The sequence below is a fragment of the Primulina huaijiensis genome, chromosome 15 (genome assembly GCF_012295235.1).
Source record: "Primulina huaijiensis isolate GDHJ02 chromosome 15, ASM1229523v2, whole genome shotgun sequence".
NCBI classification, from domain to species: Eukaryota; Viridiplantae; Streptophyta; class Magnoliopsida; order Lamiales; family Gesneriaceae; genus Primulina; species Primulina huaijiensis.
The window spans coordinates 17,450,178-17,465,426 of NC_133320.1; the positions used below are offsets into that span (position 1 = coordinate 17,450,178).

General features: G+C 35.3%; 2 protein-coding genes and 1 long non-coding RNA gene across 7 annotated transcripts; 1 reads left to right on the forward strand and 2 right to left on the reverse strand.

Moving 5' to 3' along the window:
• Positions 1–340: 340 nt before the first annotated feature.
• Positions 341–5,275, reverse strand: LOC140960456 (uncharacterized). The gene is made up of 2 exons (XR_012172168.1): positions 2,061–5,275; positions 341–2,004 (listed from the first exon to the last, which is right to left on the reverse strand). It is a non-coding gene; the product is annotated as an uncharacterized lncRNA (long non-coding RNA).
• Positions 5,276–5,454: 179 nt separating this feature from the next.
• Positions 5,455–9,043, forward strand: LOC140960455 (putative F-box protein At4g17200). Of its 5 annotated transcripts, none has more exons than XM_073418734.1 (3): positions 5,455–5,576; positions 7,039–7,167; positions 7,666–9,043. In XM_073418734.1, the coding sequence occupies exons 2-3, from the start codon at positions 7,084–7,086 to the stop codon at positions 8,776–8,778; spliced, it is 1,197 nt and encodes a 398-aa protein (XP_073274835.1). In that variant the 5' UTR covers positions 5,455–5,576; positions 7,039–7,083; the 3' UTR covers positions 8,779–9,043. The 5 variants fall into 5 exon arrangements, with proteins under 5 accessions (XP_073274835.1, XP_073274838.1, XP_073274839.1 ...); XM_073418737.1 differs by having other exon boundaries at positions 5,456–5,576; positions 7,039–7,155; XM_073418738.1 differs by having other exon boundaries at positions 5,458–5,576; positions 6,977–7,155; positions 7,672–9,043.
• Positions 9,044–12,547: 3,504 nt separating this feature from the next.
• LOC140959357 (uncharacterized) lies at positions 12,548–14,135 on the reverse strand. Its single transcript, XM_073417211.1, has 4 exons — positions 13,973–14,135; positions 13,375–13,901; positions 13,175–13,279; positions 12,548–12,976 (listed from the first exon to the last, which is right to left on the reverse strand). Exons 1-4 carry the CDS (start codon positions 14,133–14,135, stop codon positions 12,548–12,550), a joined length of 1,224 nt encoding a protein of 407 aa, XP_073273312.1.
• Between the last annotated feature and the right edge of the window lie 1,114 nt (positions 14,136–15,249).

Here is a 15,249-nt window from a genome sequence, read left to right on the forward strand (position 1 = left end):
GAGGTACATAATCATTGCAGCATAGTTTAAATTGATCTAGAAGTACAAAGATTCAAATTTGATATTTTCATGAGTAATTCGTGGAGTTTAGGCTCAGGGCATAATGAAACTCAGACCTTGCGCTTAGATGCTAACCAAGGCCGAGCATTTGAATGAATCTTATAGCTTAATACCGAAGCATGCAGCTTAGTAAATTTAAAGGTTAAGATGCCATATGATCATGATTTATATACTAATGAATGCTTTATTATCATTATCATTAAATAATAAAATACAAAATAATTCGTCATATTAAAATTGTGTCGAAGTTAAAGAAAGAATTTACTACACCACAACTCAATAATTGTGAAGTTGTTCTTTATTGATTACTTCACTATAATACAAAAAAATGAAGTCTTTTAAATCGACTACTTCGTCAATAAGTGTAAATTATGAAGCAACAAAATATCAAATACTTCAACAAATAAAAATTATGGCAAAGTTACATAATATAATTTACTTCATCATAGTTCCATAATAACGAAGTCGTTCGCATCAATTACTTCACCAAAATACAAAACCTGTGAAGTTATACAAAACATTTACTTCGTCAATCAATGTAAACTATGAAGTTATATATAATCTATTGCTTCTGCACTTTACGAAATCGATGAAGTAAAAAATGTTTTACTTCGGCATCGGTCTAATTCCGGACCGGTTTCCCCTCATTGAACCGGCAAAAGACTTCGCTAATTTCTTGGATACGACTTCGGTTATAATACGAAGTAAAATGGTATCCTATTACTTCACGTGCGTCTACTTCAGCAATTAACCACCTATTACTTCATTGAATATGTGAAGTAAATCAAGGAAATTAGGAGTTGACGACGATGAAGCTTCGTCACCCTTATTTTTATTTTTCGACGGCATTTGTCAACAATTCAACAATCCGATTTACCAACTATTGCCTCGAAGACAAACATCACCCCTTACAAATCCACCACACAACAATTCTGATAGTTCAAATTCGGCAATTCTCAAACATGAATTCTCACAGACACGTCATCAATCACCTTTGATGCAGATATCATAACACCACAATTCTTCAAATCTGAGTCTAACGATCAACACCTAACGAAGTCAAGTGAGTTACCTTCTGATGTAATCGTAGGAATCACCACCAAAAATCGACCAAAAACACGGCTTGGATGATGCATCTTTGAAGTCTCCAAGAACTCTAACCCTTCACTCTTGATGCAATGAGTATAGTTGAGTGGGATATGTAGAAGAGAGGTAGAAGAGGATGTGGAGAGAATAAGTAGCGATTTAGTGCATGACCGAAGTGTTTCTGTCGATGGGTTGCTGAGGGTGCCAAGACACTGTGAAGTGGTTGCTAGGGTAGAATGATTTTGGGCGCTTTTTGTTTTTCTTATTTACGGAACGAGCGCCACGGCGCTAAGGCTACGTCGCTAGAGGCACTGCGGCGCTAGAATTCTTCGATGAATTGAGTCTTCAAACTGGAGCTGCGGCGCTAACGCTACGGCGTTTGAGGTGCTGCAGCGCTGAATGAGGGGTCATGGCGCTAATTCTTCGCATGTCAAGCTTTATTTACAGCGCCTCTTTGTGGTGCTGCAGCGCTAAGGCATCAACAATTTATTATCAAACTTGCATCCTCCTTCAGTTCTTTCAATATTCTTCTCTCATGCACAAGAATAATCATATCAATGCCTAGTTTCCACATGCTCAATTCAAAATAAAAAACAAAAAATGCAAAAGAAATATGATACTTAAAACGAGAAAGTAAAGAAAAATGAAAAAGATACTGATTTTGGTTGCCTCCCAAAAATCACTTGGTTTACAATCGTCAGCCTGACTGGCACCGCTTCTTAGTTCGACTCGCTCAGTAGAATGTTATCAACATTCTACACTTCATTTCCGTAGTAGTGCATGAACTCTCTGTCCATTCACTTTGAATGTTCTTCCATCACTACATTTCAGCTCAATTGCCCCATGAGGATACATTATCTCTACTGTAAATGGCTCTGACCATCGCGACTTCAGCTTACCAGAGAACTTCAGACGTGAATTGAATAACAACACTTGTTGGCCTGGTTCGAATTCTCTTTACACGATTTGTTTGTCATGCCACTTCTTTGTCCGTTCTTTGTAGATCTTGGTATTCTCATATGCATCGTTGCAAAATTCTTCCATCTCGTTTAACTGTAGCTTTCTCAGATCGCCAGAAGCCTTTAGATCGAAATTTAGCTTATTCACTGCCTAGAATGCTCTATGTTCCAACTCGAGTGGCAAATGACACGCTTTATCAAAAACCATCCTATAGGGAGACATCCCAATAGGTTTCTTTAATGTAGTCCGGTATGCCCATAATGCATCATCTAACTTGCTCGCCCAATCCTTATAGTTAGTCTTCACTGTCTTCTCCAAGATCTGTTTAATCTCCTAGTTGGATATTTCAGCTTGTCCATTCGACTGTGGGTGATATGTAAGTGCCACCTTATGCTTCACACTGTATTTAGCCAAAAGTGAGTTGAAAATTTTATTGCAAAAATGCGTACCTTCGTCACTGATAATGGCCCTTGGCGTTCCAAAGCGTGTGAAGATATTCTTATGCACAAACTTGGCTACAACACGAATATCATTAGTACTGGTGGTAATTGCTTTCACCCACTTTGATACATAATCAACGGATAAAAGAATATAATATTGGCCAAAAGAGGGTGAGAAGTGTCCCATGAAATCAATTCCCCAAATGTCAAAAAGTTCCACCTCCAAAATATTTGTGAGTGGCAGCTCATGACAGCTAGAGATATTACTCATCTTTTGACATCTATCACATGATTTTACTAAGGTATATCTATCTTTAAATAAATATCTTTAAATAAATTTGGCTAATAAAAACCAGATTGCAATATTTAGCCGCTGTCCTTGATGCTCCAAAATGCCTACCATATGGTGCAGAATAGCATTTCTCCAATACTTTCTGTGCTTCTTTACCATCCACACATCTTTTAATGATTTGATCCGCACATCTCTTGAGCACATATGGGTCATCCCACATAAAGAACTTGATGTCATGGAAAAACTTTTTCTTCTGATGGTGATTTAACTCTGGAGGAAGAATACCACAAGACAGAAAATTACCAATGTTAGCAAACCAACGGAGGATAGAGTTTACCTCAAGAGTTGTTCGTCTGGAAATGATTCCTTTATGACACCTTCTTCTTTCTTCTCCTCCAACTTGAGTCTAGAAAAGTGATCAGCCACTTGATTTTCACTCCCCTTCTTGTCCTCAACTTCGAAATCAAACTCTTGCAGTAGCAGTATCCATCCTTCTTGGTGAACAGGTAGCGAATGGCTGCATCGTCAGTATATACAATTCACTTTGCACCAGTCAGATAAGGTCGAAATTTGTCAAATACAAAAACGACTACAAGCATATCCTTTTCAGTGGTAGTGTAGTTCTGTTGTGCTGCATCCATAGTGTGACTCGCATAATAAATTGTCCTAAACATCTTGCCTCTTCTTTGGCCCAAAACAATGCCAACTGCATAATCACTAGCATCGCACATCAACTCGAAGGGCTTCTTCCAATCTGCACTATCATGATCGGTGCTATCACCAATGCTGTCTTGACCTTTTCAAAAGCTTACAGACAATCATCATCAAAGATAAATGATGAATCTTTTTCTAGCAAATTACACTAGGATTTAGTTATCTTAGAAATTTTTTTAATAAATCTACGATAAAAACCGACATGTTCTAAGAAGCTCCTTATTCCTTTGATGTTCCTTGGTGGTGGAAACTTTTCAATAGCAACTACTTTGGCTCTATCTACGTCTAATCCCCTGGAAGACACTTTATGTCCAAGAACAATGTCCTCTTGAACCATAAAGTGACACTTTTTCCAATTAAGAACAAGATTATTTTCTTGGCATCTCTGCAAAACGAGAGAAAAGTTATGTAAACAATGATCGAAAGAAGAGCCAAATAACGATAAGTCATCCATGAAGACTCACATGATTACCTCCATTGTGTCTACAAATATGACCATCATGCACATCTGAAACGTAGCAGGTGCATTGCACAGCCCAAAGAGCATTCTCCTAAAAGCGAACATGCCAATAGGGACACGTAAAGGTTGTATTTTCCTGGTCTTCTGGTGCTATAGCAATCTGGTTATAACCTGAATAACCATCTAAAAAGTAGTAGTAACAATAACCAGTAAGTCTATCAAGCATCTGATTAATAAAATGAAGTGGAAAATAATCTTTGCATGTGACATTGTTTAGCTTCCTATAATCAATACATACTCGCCAACCAGTCACAATACGAGTAGAGATAAATTCATTATTTTCATTTCTTACCACAACCATTCTACCCTTTTTAGTCACAACTTGCACAGGAGACACCCAACTACTACCAGAAATCGCATAAATCACTCCATCATTCAACAATTTCAATACCTCATTTTTTACATCATCTTTCATTGGTGGATGTTTCTGGAAACCCATTTCGATTTTAAATAAAAATTTCAAGGCTGAAATTTTAGTATAGAAGTTAAAATTTACCATTTTTGCAAGCATAAAATCGAAATAACTTTGCCTGGTTTGGTCAAACTTGGATTTTATTTTATTTTTTCTTTAATTGGGTCTGAGTTATAAAAATTGAGTTGCACTTGGTTTTAGTATAGATCGAAGACAGACCAATTTTACAAAATTTATCATTTTGACATTTTATCATTAGTAAATCTCGTGTTGCTTTGATTTTGTCAATCACTACGTAACGAATCGACTGCAACACACCCAAACTTGCTAATTCATTCTTAGCTTCAGATTTGTATGTTATCATATGTCAAATGTCATCCAATAAATTTAAACAATATCCACTTCAGATTTTATTTCAAAGATACATGCATAAACTTTACAAAGAAACGTTTAAAACCCTAACTCCAGTAGAGTAAAGGGTCAAGTTTTTCGAACTTGACTCGAGATCGGTCAAGCTGTAGTCGAGTTTTGATCGAGCTGCTCACAAGTAGCTTGACTCGCTAGTATCACTATCAATATATACAGTGAAAAGTAACATTTTTTCATAAAGAGTGATATTTTTCGCTCAAAAGAGCATATATTACATAATATTTCTTTATGTCATAACTAACAAAAAATGATACTTTTATGGCGAAAAATAATATTTCAGAAATAAAAATTAATAATATTCATGGGTCGGGTCAAATCAGATCGGATTGACGATCCGTATATTAAAATTGGCTCGTAAGACAGTCTCACAAAAGCGCGAATGGATTGGGCCCTCAGCCCATGGACATCTTCTTTTTTCCAAATTACAACTTCTGGGCTTTACAAAAAAATAAAACACCACCCATTTAACAATAATTGGGCCTAGGATATAATATTCTTCAGCCCGCAACTCAAACCTAACTATTCTTCTTTGCATCGTTTGACCTTGGGTTTCTTTTTAAACAGTCGGAGCATTTACCTCCAAAAATGTAAGCTTTTATATTTTTTGATTCCGCATTTGCAGTGAGGCTCAACGCGGATTCTTACCAGAAGAAAACTGACAAGGTACAAGATCACCCATCAATCCCTAATTCTTTTTTTTTCCTGCATTAACAATGTGTTTTTAGCTGAATTCTACGTGGATGGGTGTTGTGTTTGATCTATCCCCAAAAGTTTTACCAATCTATGGGTCTTTGCTTTTTAAAGGATCTAGGGAAGTTCTCAGAAGTGAATTCGTGAGTATGTTGATGATCGGGAGAGGTGGATTTTTTTTTTTTTGAGAGTTTCGGCAGGAGTTTTTTTTCAAAAAAAATATGTTCTGTGCAATTTTTTCTAACTTTTTTCTTTCTACGGGGTAAAGTTGGTTGCTTTTCTTGGAATTTAAGTGAATTTTACTTGCATCGAATACTGATTTGCTTTATGCAGTTTGCTTATGGCAGATTCTTCTTAAATTCTAGGAGTTCCCTTCTCAAGTTTTCTGTTTTCTTTGTAGCCATGGTTCGTGACTTCTTGAAAAGATCCTTTCACTTTCTACTACTACAAATCGTACATTAATAGGGGTGACAAAATGCAACAGATCCGTCAACCCGACACGATCCAACACGAAAAAAATCAGGTTTGGGTTGAGGTTTTTCGGGTTTGGGTCGGGTTCGGGTTAGTGTTATGTTAGACGGGTTTCGGGTTGAGTCGCGGATTGACCCGAAAACTTTTTTTTTGGGAAAATATTACCTATATTTTTATATATTATATGTTTGAATAAAATTTATTGTATATTTATATGATAAATTTTCATCATTTAATATTTATTTTGTATATTTTTAACAATTTTTTATTCGATTTTATAAATATAATTTTTTACAATTAAACTTTCAAATTTAAATCGAAAATTTTGTTATTACGTGTTTAAATTAAAATATTATTTTTTTTTAAATTTTTTCAATCTTTTTTTAAAAAATTAAAATAAATAAATAAAATTCGGGTTAGACGGGTTGAGTCGGGTTAGACGGGTTCGTGTTTGGGTTGAGGGTTTTCGGGTTACTTAGGGTTCGGGTTGAAAAAAATTAAAAAAAATTTCACGGGTTGACCCAAAACCCAACCCACCCGACCCGATTGACACCCCTATACATTTTAATGATAAATGTGGGAATCAATTATCCAAATAGATGTAATCTTTAGTTTGAATAATGGGTCAATTTTGTTTATGCTGCTCAACCCAGGCGATCGAATAATGTAAGAGCATATGCTTTCCAATTTTTGGGCTTTTTCTGTTTTATTATTATGTAAGTTTTTCTCTCGACTTGAAAATACTTATATTGACAGAACTGTATTTGTATGTTTGACCATCGTGTAGAAATCATCGTGCTCATTCCGTCTTTCCAAACTTTTGGGCTTTTTTATGTTTTATTATGTAGCCTTATATTGTTTTTTGTTTTTAAACGAGCTTGATTTTGAATTATATTATGTAGATATGTTATTCGGTGTGTGTTGATCGGTAGCTAATCCATAAAGGCTGATACCCTATTTGCAGTTTCTTTCGCCGCCTTGAGCAAACCACTCTTCACCATCATTTCCGATGCCGCGTAAGAAGAGACCTCAATCGAAGCAGTTGGTTGACGCAGATGGTTTTTGTGAACCAAAGACAGAGGTAATTCACCAAGTTATTATCTTTGATTGACTTAGAAAAATCATCAATTTATTTACTTCGTCTGTGTTATGTTTTAGCTCTGATGTCGTAAATTATTTCCTTTCCTTACATATAGTGTAGAAACTATACATTAGTCACAAATGTCTGGCCGCCGCGAAGAAGAGAGGAAAAAATCTTTGCTCTCTATTCCATTTTCCATTGCAAATTTCCCATAAAAATATTTTCGTTTTGAAATCATTCCATTCCAAAAAAAATTATTGGCCGACCTCATTTTTTTCAACATGGAGTGTTCCTCATTTTTTTCAACATGGAGTGTTCGTGTAATTGCATGGTTTTCACCTTATTACTTGAATACAGTCCGACATGGAGTGTTCGTGAAATTGCATGGTTTTCACCTTATTACTTGAATACAGTCCGACTGCTTTTTTGGATACATTTTGAGTAGTTTCATGCCGAATGAGGAGAATTTAGTGTTAAACTCTGTATTATTCCTCTGTGTAACTTATGCAGATTCAGGTTGGTGGTCTCTGGAATCTAGCCATCAACCCTTACCATTGTTGCAAGAGGTGTGCCAAGAAGAGACAAAGGAAAGACTTTCTTCCTCTAGAAATGGTTTACGAAGTTCTTTTACGTCTGCCAGCTTTAGTTTTATTTGATGTGATGAGACATGTTTGCCGAGATTGGAGCCTTATGATCCGTTCTCGAAATTTCATTCATGACCACCTTTTGAATTCACCACGTGGACTTATGATCCAGAGTCGGCATATGTCTCACAGTGCCATATTTGTAGAAATGCGAGCTGGTTGTCTCGAGATATCCAAGTTTGACCGTGTGTTTTGTTGTTTATTATGGACTAGCTGTAATGGTTTAGTTTTGACCAATTTCAGAGACAGACACCATCTTTACATTGCTAATCCCATGACAAAGCAGCAGCTCCTTCTTCCTCGGTTTTTCTGTAGAATAGTACACCATGGGCGTTGTGGTTTAGCATTTGTTGAAGCGTCCATGAAGTATAAAGTGGTGCAGCCCTATGATTATTCCAGAGGTTTCGAATATGTAAAATGTGCAGTGCTAACTATTGGGGTTGATCAAGTTTGGAGGCATATTGATATCGAGCACTTGTCTCTCACAGCTAGGAGAGCTTTCATGTCATTCCCATTGGTTTGTGGAGGCTTTATGTACTGGGTTGGCGAAACTGTTCTCTTGATTATGAACGTCGATACTGAAATAGTTAGCCAGTTTCCTATTCCTCCATTCGGGAAAAAATACCAAAAAATTTTACCAATGGGCAGTAAGATGTCCATTATTGCTACTGCCAATGACATTTTGTGGGATGTTTGGGAAATGAATCCGGAAATTCTAGAATGGAGCAAGTTGCTTAGCTTTGATTTGGAACCTCAGAGCACGAAAATAAAGAAGTTCCTTCGTACAAAAATGGAACACATAGAACCCGTTGGTTGGTTAATAGATAGGGAGGTATTGGTTTTCCATGGTGCAGAGCCTCAGAGATACTTAATTGCTTATAATGTTAAGACAGGAGAAGCACAGCCAATTAAGTTGGACATGAATGATAATTACCATATAGTTCAAGCGCATGTTAACAGTCTGGGTTGGTTGGAATGAGGATTTATAGCACAGAGTCTGAAAAGGAGACGGGGGATACCAATTTCTTGGTGTTTTGGCGCATGAATGGATACACCTGACCTTAAGATGCTGAGTATTGGGTGTGTGGAATCATGTTAATTTTATTGTTTTTTGGATAATTTGATTTGTAGCTGATGGATGCATTGCATGTATTCAGAATGTCAACTAAATATTTATGGAGAATGGGATTTCCCTCTTAATGTTAAACATCTTGATGAATGCTAATCCCATTTGATTCAAAGAATTTAATTTCCGCTAGTCTATGATCTTGTCATTGTTACTTTGGATGGATGGATGGATGGATGGATACAGATTAGACAAGACTTGAAATTTTTTAGTATTTTTATTCTGTTTTCTATCAATTATAAATTATAGCTTTGATCATCTTATAATCCTTTTTTCCCAAACCCATTTCGATTTTAAAAGAAAATATGAAAATTTAAATAAGGCTAAAGTTTTAGTATAGATGTTAAAATTTACTATTTTTGCAAGCGTAAAATCAAAAAATCGAAGCAACTCGACCTCGTGTGGTCAAATTTGGATTTTTTTTCCTTTATTTGAGTCTGAGTTATAAAAATTAAGTCGCATTTAGTTTTACTAGTGGAAAACACGTGCGTTGTACGTGGACAACAAAGCATTTGGAATGAAATGATTGTAATATTCCAAAGATTTAAAGGAAATATAGGTGAATAAGCTGAAGAAAGCATGCTTATAAATTACTCTGACAATGAATTTGATAATGTTCCATTGATTTCTCGTGTACCAAACAGAAAATGTACTAAAAAAGTTGGAGAGTAGTCGGAAATAAACTCGAGAACATACATCTAAATATAAAACATAAAAGAGTGAGGAAGATGAATGTATATCTATATAGCAAATATAAAATATAAATTAAATTTGTTACTTTTATAGTTTGTGATTTTAAAAAATGACATTCACTTCGACGTCATAGTACAATTATTCATGAGTACGAAATATTGATTTATAATCATGTATAAGAACGAAATTTGAGGGAAAAAAAAAGAAGGAATGAAGAGAATTAGAAATCAATAAATAACAATATTTTTATTTTTTGAAATAAGTCATATCTTCTCAACTTATTCATCAAATAAATGATGTTAAAAAATCTATTAATCGACTCTATATTCCACTCCAAAGTATGATTTCTTAATAATAATAAAGGACAATCATTATATATTTTTTTTTATTTGAACAATAAAAGAAAAACTATGATTTGAAATCTAAAATATTTAAAATATAGATAAAACCATAAGAGTTATATATAGTTTATTTAAATAATATCAACATAACACATTGATAATTGAAAATAAATTAAAACATTTTATATAATCAATCTCGTGGGGAAAAAAAATTTGAACACGTGTTATATAAAGTTTAATTGTTCTGAAATTAAATATAGAGATGTTTGCATCCGCTGCTGATAGATTAAGGTTACTATAACCATGAGCTTATAAATGCTCATGTGGCGAAACTTTTGTCTTGATAGGTTGTACGATGTCACTAAGTTGTTCGAAATAATTTCGAGCACTGCAACCGATGAAAAGTTTGTTTTTGGAGCGTAGATGTTTGAGTGCCTTACCAGCAACCAGCAACCGAGAATATATCGAATGGATTCGGTTCTAGAGAATCTGGTGCTGTCATTGATTGGCAAACTAATTTCGTTGGCGAGACTGTGTTTTCTTCTTTGTATGTTTTCCTGAAGTTAGCTATTGCATGGTGTAATATCCCATTATATATCTTAGGTCCGTTGATGATCCAAACAAATTTTATGTATGAAATCATCAGCCATTATTTTAAACATAAATAACTTTATATCAAATTAATAATTTTCCACAGCAAATTAAGTATAGCTTTTTAATCGCCACAAATGAAAATAAATATATACAAAAGTGGACACTTGAAATGAGACGAAATAATTTGGTTTAAAATTTGTTAACAATTATTGTATCTCTTATTATATGAATTATAGTGATACGAAAATGGTTACCGGAACGGCATTGTAGTATGCCGTAGTATAAATGAGATCATTTACATTCTATTCAAGATATTAAGCTTTGGATTATCTTCAACAAAAATTCAACATATTATTCAGAAAATATTCACACATAGTAATCACAAACTATACCCGACAGAATGTCTTCTATAGTGACGAGGGAAAGTTGTCTAGAACTTCTTTGTACACCACATTTTTTGTTTGCGAGTCACCAACATTTTTAAGTAGATCTGGTTTAATCATCACTTCTGTATTCATCATAGACGTGCCTCTTGACAGTGCAACATATGATTGATCTTGACAGTGCAACATATAATTGACCATGGGAGAAGACATGCTCCGATAATTGACCATGGGAGAAGACATGCTCCAGTAAATAGATACCGACGATTGGAACAGTTTGTCCTTGAGATTTGTTAATCGTCATAGCAAGACAAAGTCGAATAGGAAATTGCTTCCTTCTAAACTGGAAAGGGTAACCTTCATTTTCAGTAGGTGATCATGATATTCGAGGGATAAAAACTTGTTGTCTAGAATGTTGCCCTACGGTTATCTCAGAATGTATAACGTTATCCTAAAATCCTTTACAAACCATTCGCGTTCCATTACAGAGTCCATCAGATGGATCAAGATTTCGCAACAACATAACCGGACAATTTTTTTTCAATGACAAACGGTGAGGAGGCAAACCTAGAGGAGATTAACTATTTAAAAATTCATCAGGTTTCTTCATCAAAGCTTAGAAATGTCCTCAATTCTCCGGGGAACAATGACAATACTTTGTCATTCAGCTTATCTACATAAGCATTTTTTGTTGCAAGAATTGCTCGATTTGTCATATATATTGGCAAGTGGCTGTTTTCAGCATGGTCTGGAAAGATTGCATCAATCAATTTTTGTCTGCAAAATCAATATCATCACCACAAAAACTAATAATCATTTTATCGGGAATTTCGATATTTCCGTATCATCAATATCTTCTATTCCTTTGCCAACTCTGAGCAAAAATTCGCTAAAAACTGGATCAGCTCTTGCTTTCATGTTTTCAGATAAAACTAATTGTTGCATACGTGGGTGCAAGTAAGATCGTACTAAGCTTCCATTGACAGTCTCCTGAACTGTGGCTTTTGGAATCACATGCAATACTTGCATAAAGTCACTACCTAAAACAACCAATTTTCCTCCAAATGGTTGTGATACGCCAACAAGATCTTGCAGTGTTCGATCAACTGCTTCAATTGCAAATCGTTTTGCCATAGGTGCTTCATCCCATATAATAACTCGAGCCGAGTTTCTCTTAACAATTCAGCCAACCCACTCTGTTTTGAAATACTGCAGAAGCTTTTTTCATGCACATCAATCGGAATCTTAAAGCAAGAGTGTGCTATCCTACCACCCGACAATATAGAAGCTGCGACTCCCGAAGTAGCAGTTGCTAAAGCAATCAAGTTTCTTTTCCTGACAGTCACAAGCAAAGCTCGATATAAGAACGTTTTACCTGTACCACCTGGTCCATTAACGAAAAACAATCCACTTCTCACATAATCCAAGCATTCAATAATCTTATCATATGCGTTATGTTGTTCTTTATTTAACTTGAACCGAGCATCATCATCATCAGCCGATATTGGAACTGACATTTCATCCATAATCTCTCTGGAGACATCTTTCCGTGTGCTATTTTTGAAGTGGTATTTTTGGCAAATCATATAATTCTAATTTTTTTCCCATACTCTATAGGAAAAAATCAAAAGAATGCAGTGTCTCAAACAAAACATCCAAATCATCATTCGTTTCATGCCTTGTGAAATCTTCAGAAAAATGTTTGTAAAATGAGTCCCACAAATTTTGAACATTGGCGGGTTCACAATAAGTCAAGATGGTTGCAAATAATCTTCTCAATGCATAGGGCATCTGGAAGGTCGTTGCCTCATTCAGACATTCAAAATTTCTTCGATCACATTCGAGTAATCCTCTGGACTGCGAAGCTTCCTTGAAAGTGAAGTAAATCTGATTGTTAAATGTCAATAAATAGTTAAACGAACTAGGACCTCTAACATGAAGGAGTAACAAGCGTAAATAGTATCTTTCACCTTCAACGGGACTTGCAGCATTGACACGTCCAATTACCTTTCTTTGTTTTCTTTCAATCCAAATCTTACCCTGTTTATCCCAAAAATAATGTTCAGGGATTTCAGAATACAAATATGGTCTTGCTTTGGATGTAGTAGAACATAGATGAAAGAATTCACTCAACATAGTTTTTGACGTTTGTTCAAGATTCAAAACGTTTCTCAAGTTTTGATTTTTCCAAAACGTCACACAATGTTTGTTCGGTAAATGGAGTGGTAAATTAATCACAGCTGGTGACATTTCATTTAAATCAAATTCATAAATCCGCCACATTGATTCCTGTGCCGAAACCCAACGTGCATCTTGGAATTCTTTGATTTCATCCACCAATGTCTGTGATTCATGAAACAAAAGATTCACACCTACTTTGTCATGACCCTTGTAAATGTACTTGTAAAGGTATTGACAGCAGTCATTCCAGAGCACACTTCAACATTTATGTGGCAATCGTATCTATAAAGCAAATAAGGATTATAATGTACAACCCACTGTGAACTTAATTCAGCATTTTGAACATTAATAGTTCGACTATCATCTCTCCTTTGATATATTGGATAACCATCTAAACCTTGAACATAATACTCAGAGAATTGTCGAGGATAATGACTTTTACATCGGCCACCAATCATACACGAATTATTTCTGTTTAAAGTACCACATGGTCCATGCATCATGTGTTTTATAACCAAACCAAACAAACGTGGGTGAGAATCCTTGTTCGGAATTTCAGCTGAAACGAAGCCATCGAACATATCAACACAATTAATCTTATAATCATTTTGCAGAATCACAAGCATGTGGACATGAGAAAGTCCTTGTTTTTGGAATTCTACTACATACACATAAGCTGCAACTGGTCCAAATATACGCTTTTTAATTATCTGATCCTTCAGATCTTGTAATTTGGCACGGAAGACTCTCGATGTCAAATCCGGACGGTCTTGAGGGAGTTGTCCTTCAAACAAATTATTCTTTATTTCACGCCAATCGGGTTACATGTCATAGTGATAAACAAATCTGGTTTACCAAAAGTCCTCACCAATGTAATGGCATCAAGATACCGCCGACGCATATCCCTTGGCCCACCAATAAATGATGCCAGAAGTACAATACGTTTGCCAACCTCGCTACCTCTAGCTTCTCCTCTCACAACACTATCAACAATACCTTGGTACAACTCAGATTGCATCTCCGCTTGATTCACCCGATAGTAATCAAGTCTTGTTGTTTCAAGTTTTATGTACATGTCAACAATAAATTGTTGCAACAATCTTCCACCATATAATAGAATCGATGAATCATTATCTCAAATTTGTAGCTTATAAGAATTTATTCACGACATGAGACCATTCTATTGTTGCTTCCACGAACACCTATTCCATAGAAAACATTACATATTAGAATATAATTCATTGTCATAACTGTAGAAGAATTGAAACAAATATCTTATAAATGATATGTTCAGTAGTATACTTACAACTTCTCTCTCGAGATAAAACATCATCGATTGATGAAAAATTGGTAGGAACCAGCACAGTTGCTATAGTAGAATCATCACGTGTACCAGGCTTAAATTTCGGAATATGTTGATGCCAACCATTTTCACCATTGGGGAAAAACAATGGATATTGCAGTGGGTCATAACATCCAAAATAATGTTTTATTTGATGACTCCTACCATCACAACTGCACACAATTATATCTCTGTCACAAGGAATATTTGGATTATTACCTTCTACCCAAATAGCAGCTACCTGGTCAACAGTCGGTGCATTATAACAACGTTGATCGACATGAGCATTTTTGCAAATATGCAATCTAAGGTCTTGAATACAAGGGTATTGATTTAATCTTCGTAACAATTCTACATAAGGTTTACTCTTCATGACATCCATTAGCATTATCATAGTGTTTTCATCAAGTGCAACATCACCGACAACATTCATCCTGTTATGCAATTCATTTTCGTTATCCCAAAAATAAAGTTGGAAGTATGTTTGTCCATCTTCGTTGGGAATAAGAGGAGGCAAAGTATGAAATATTTGTCCCGAAACACGGAGCCTGTATATTCCACGGCTGGAAGTAGCAAGCTCCTTATCGAATTTAACCCCAAAAAACGTAAATGAGAAAATAATGTTATACAAGCGGATTGATAAGCACGAATTCCATAGCATTTTAGGGACTTTATTTTGTCGTATCCGTGCTTTTTTGGCGTTTTTAGTCCGAGTTTCGCGCTTAATTCATGTTATTATTGTTATTCGCAGGTTTGAACAAAAGATAATGAAAGCCAACGAAAGGGAAAG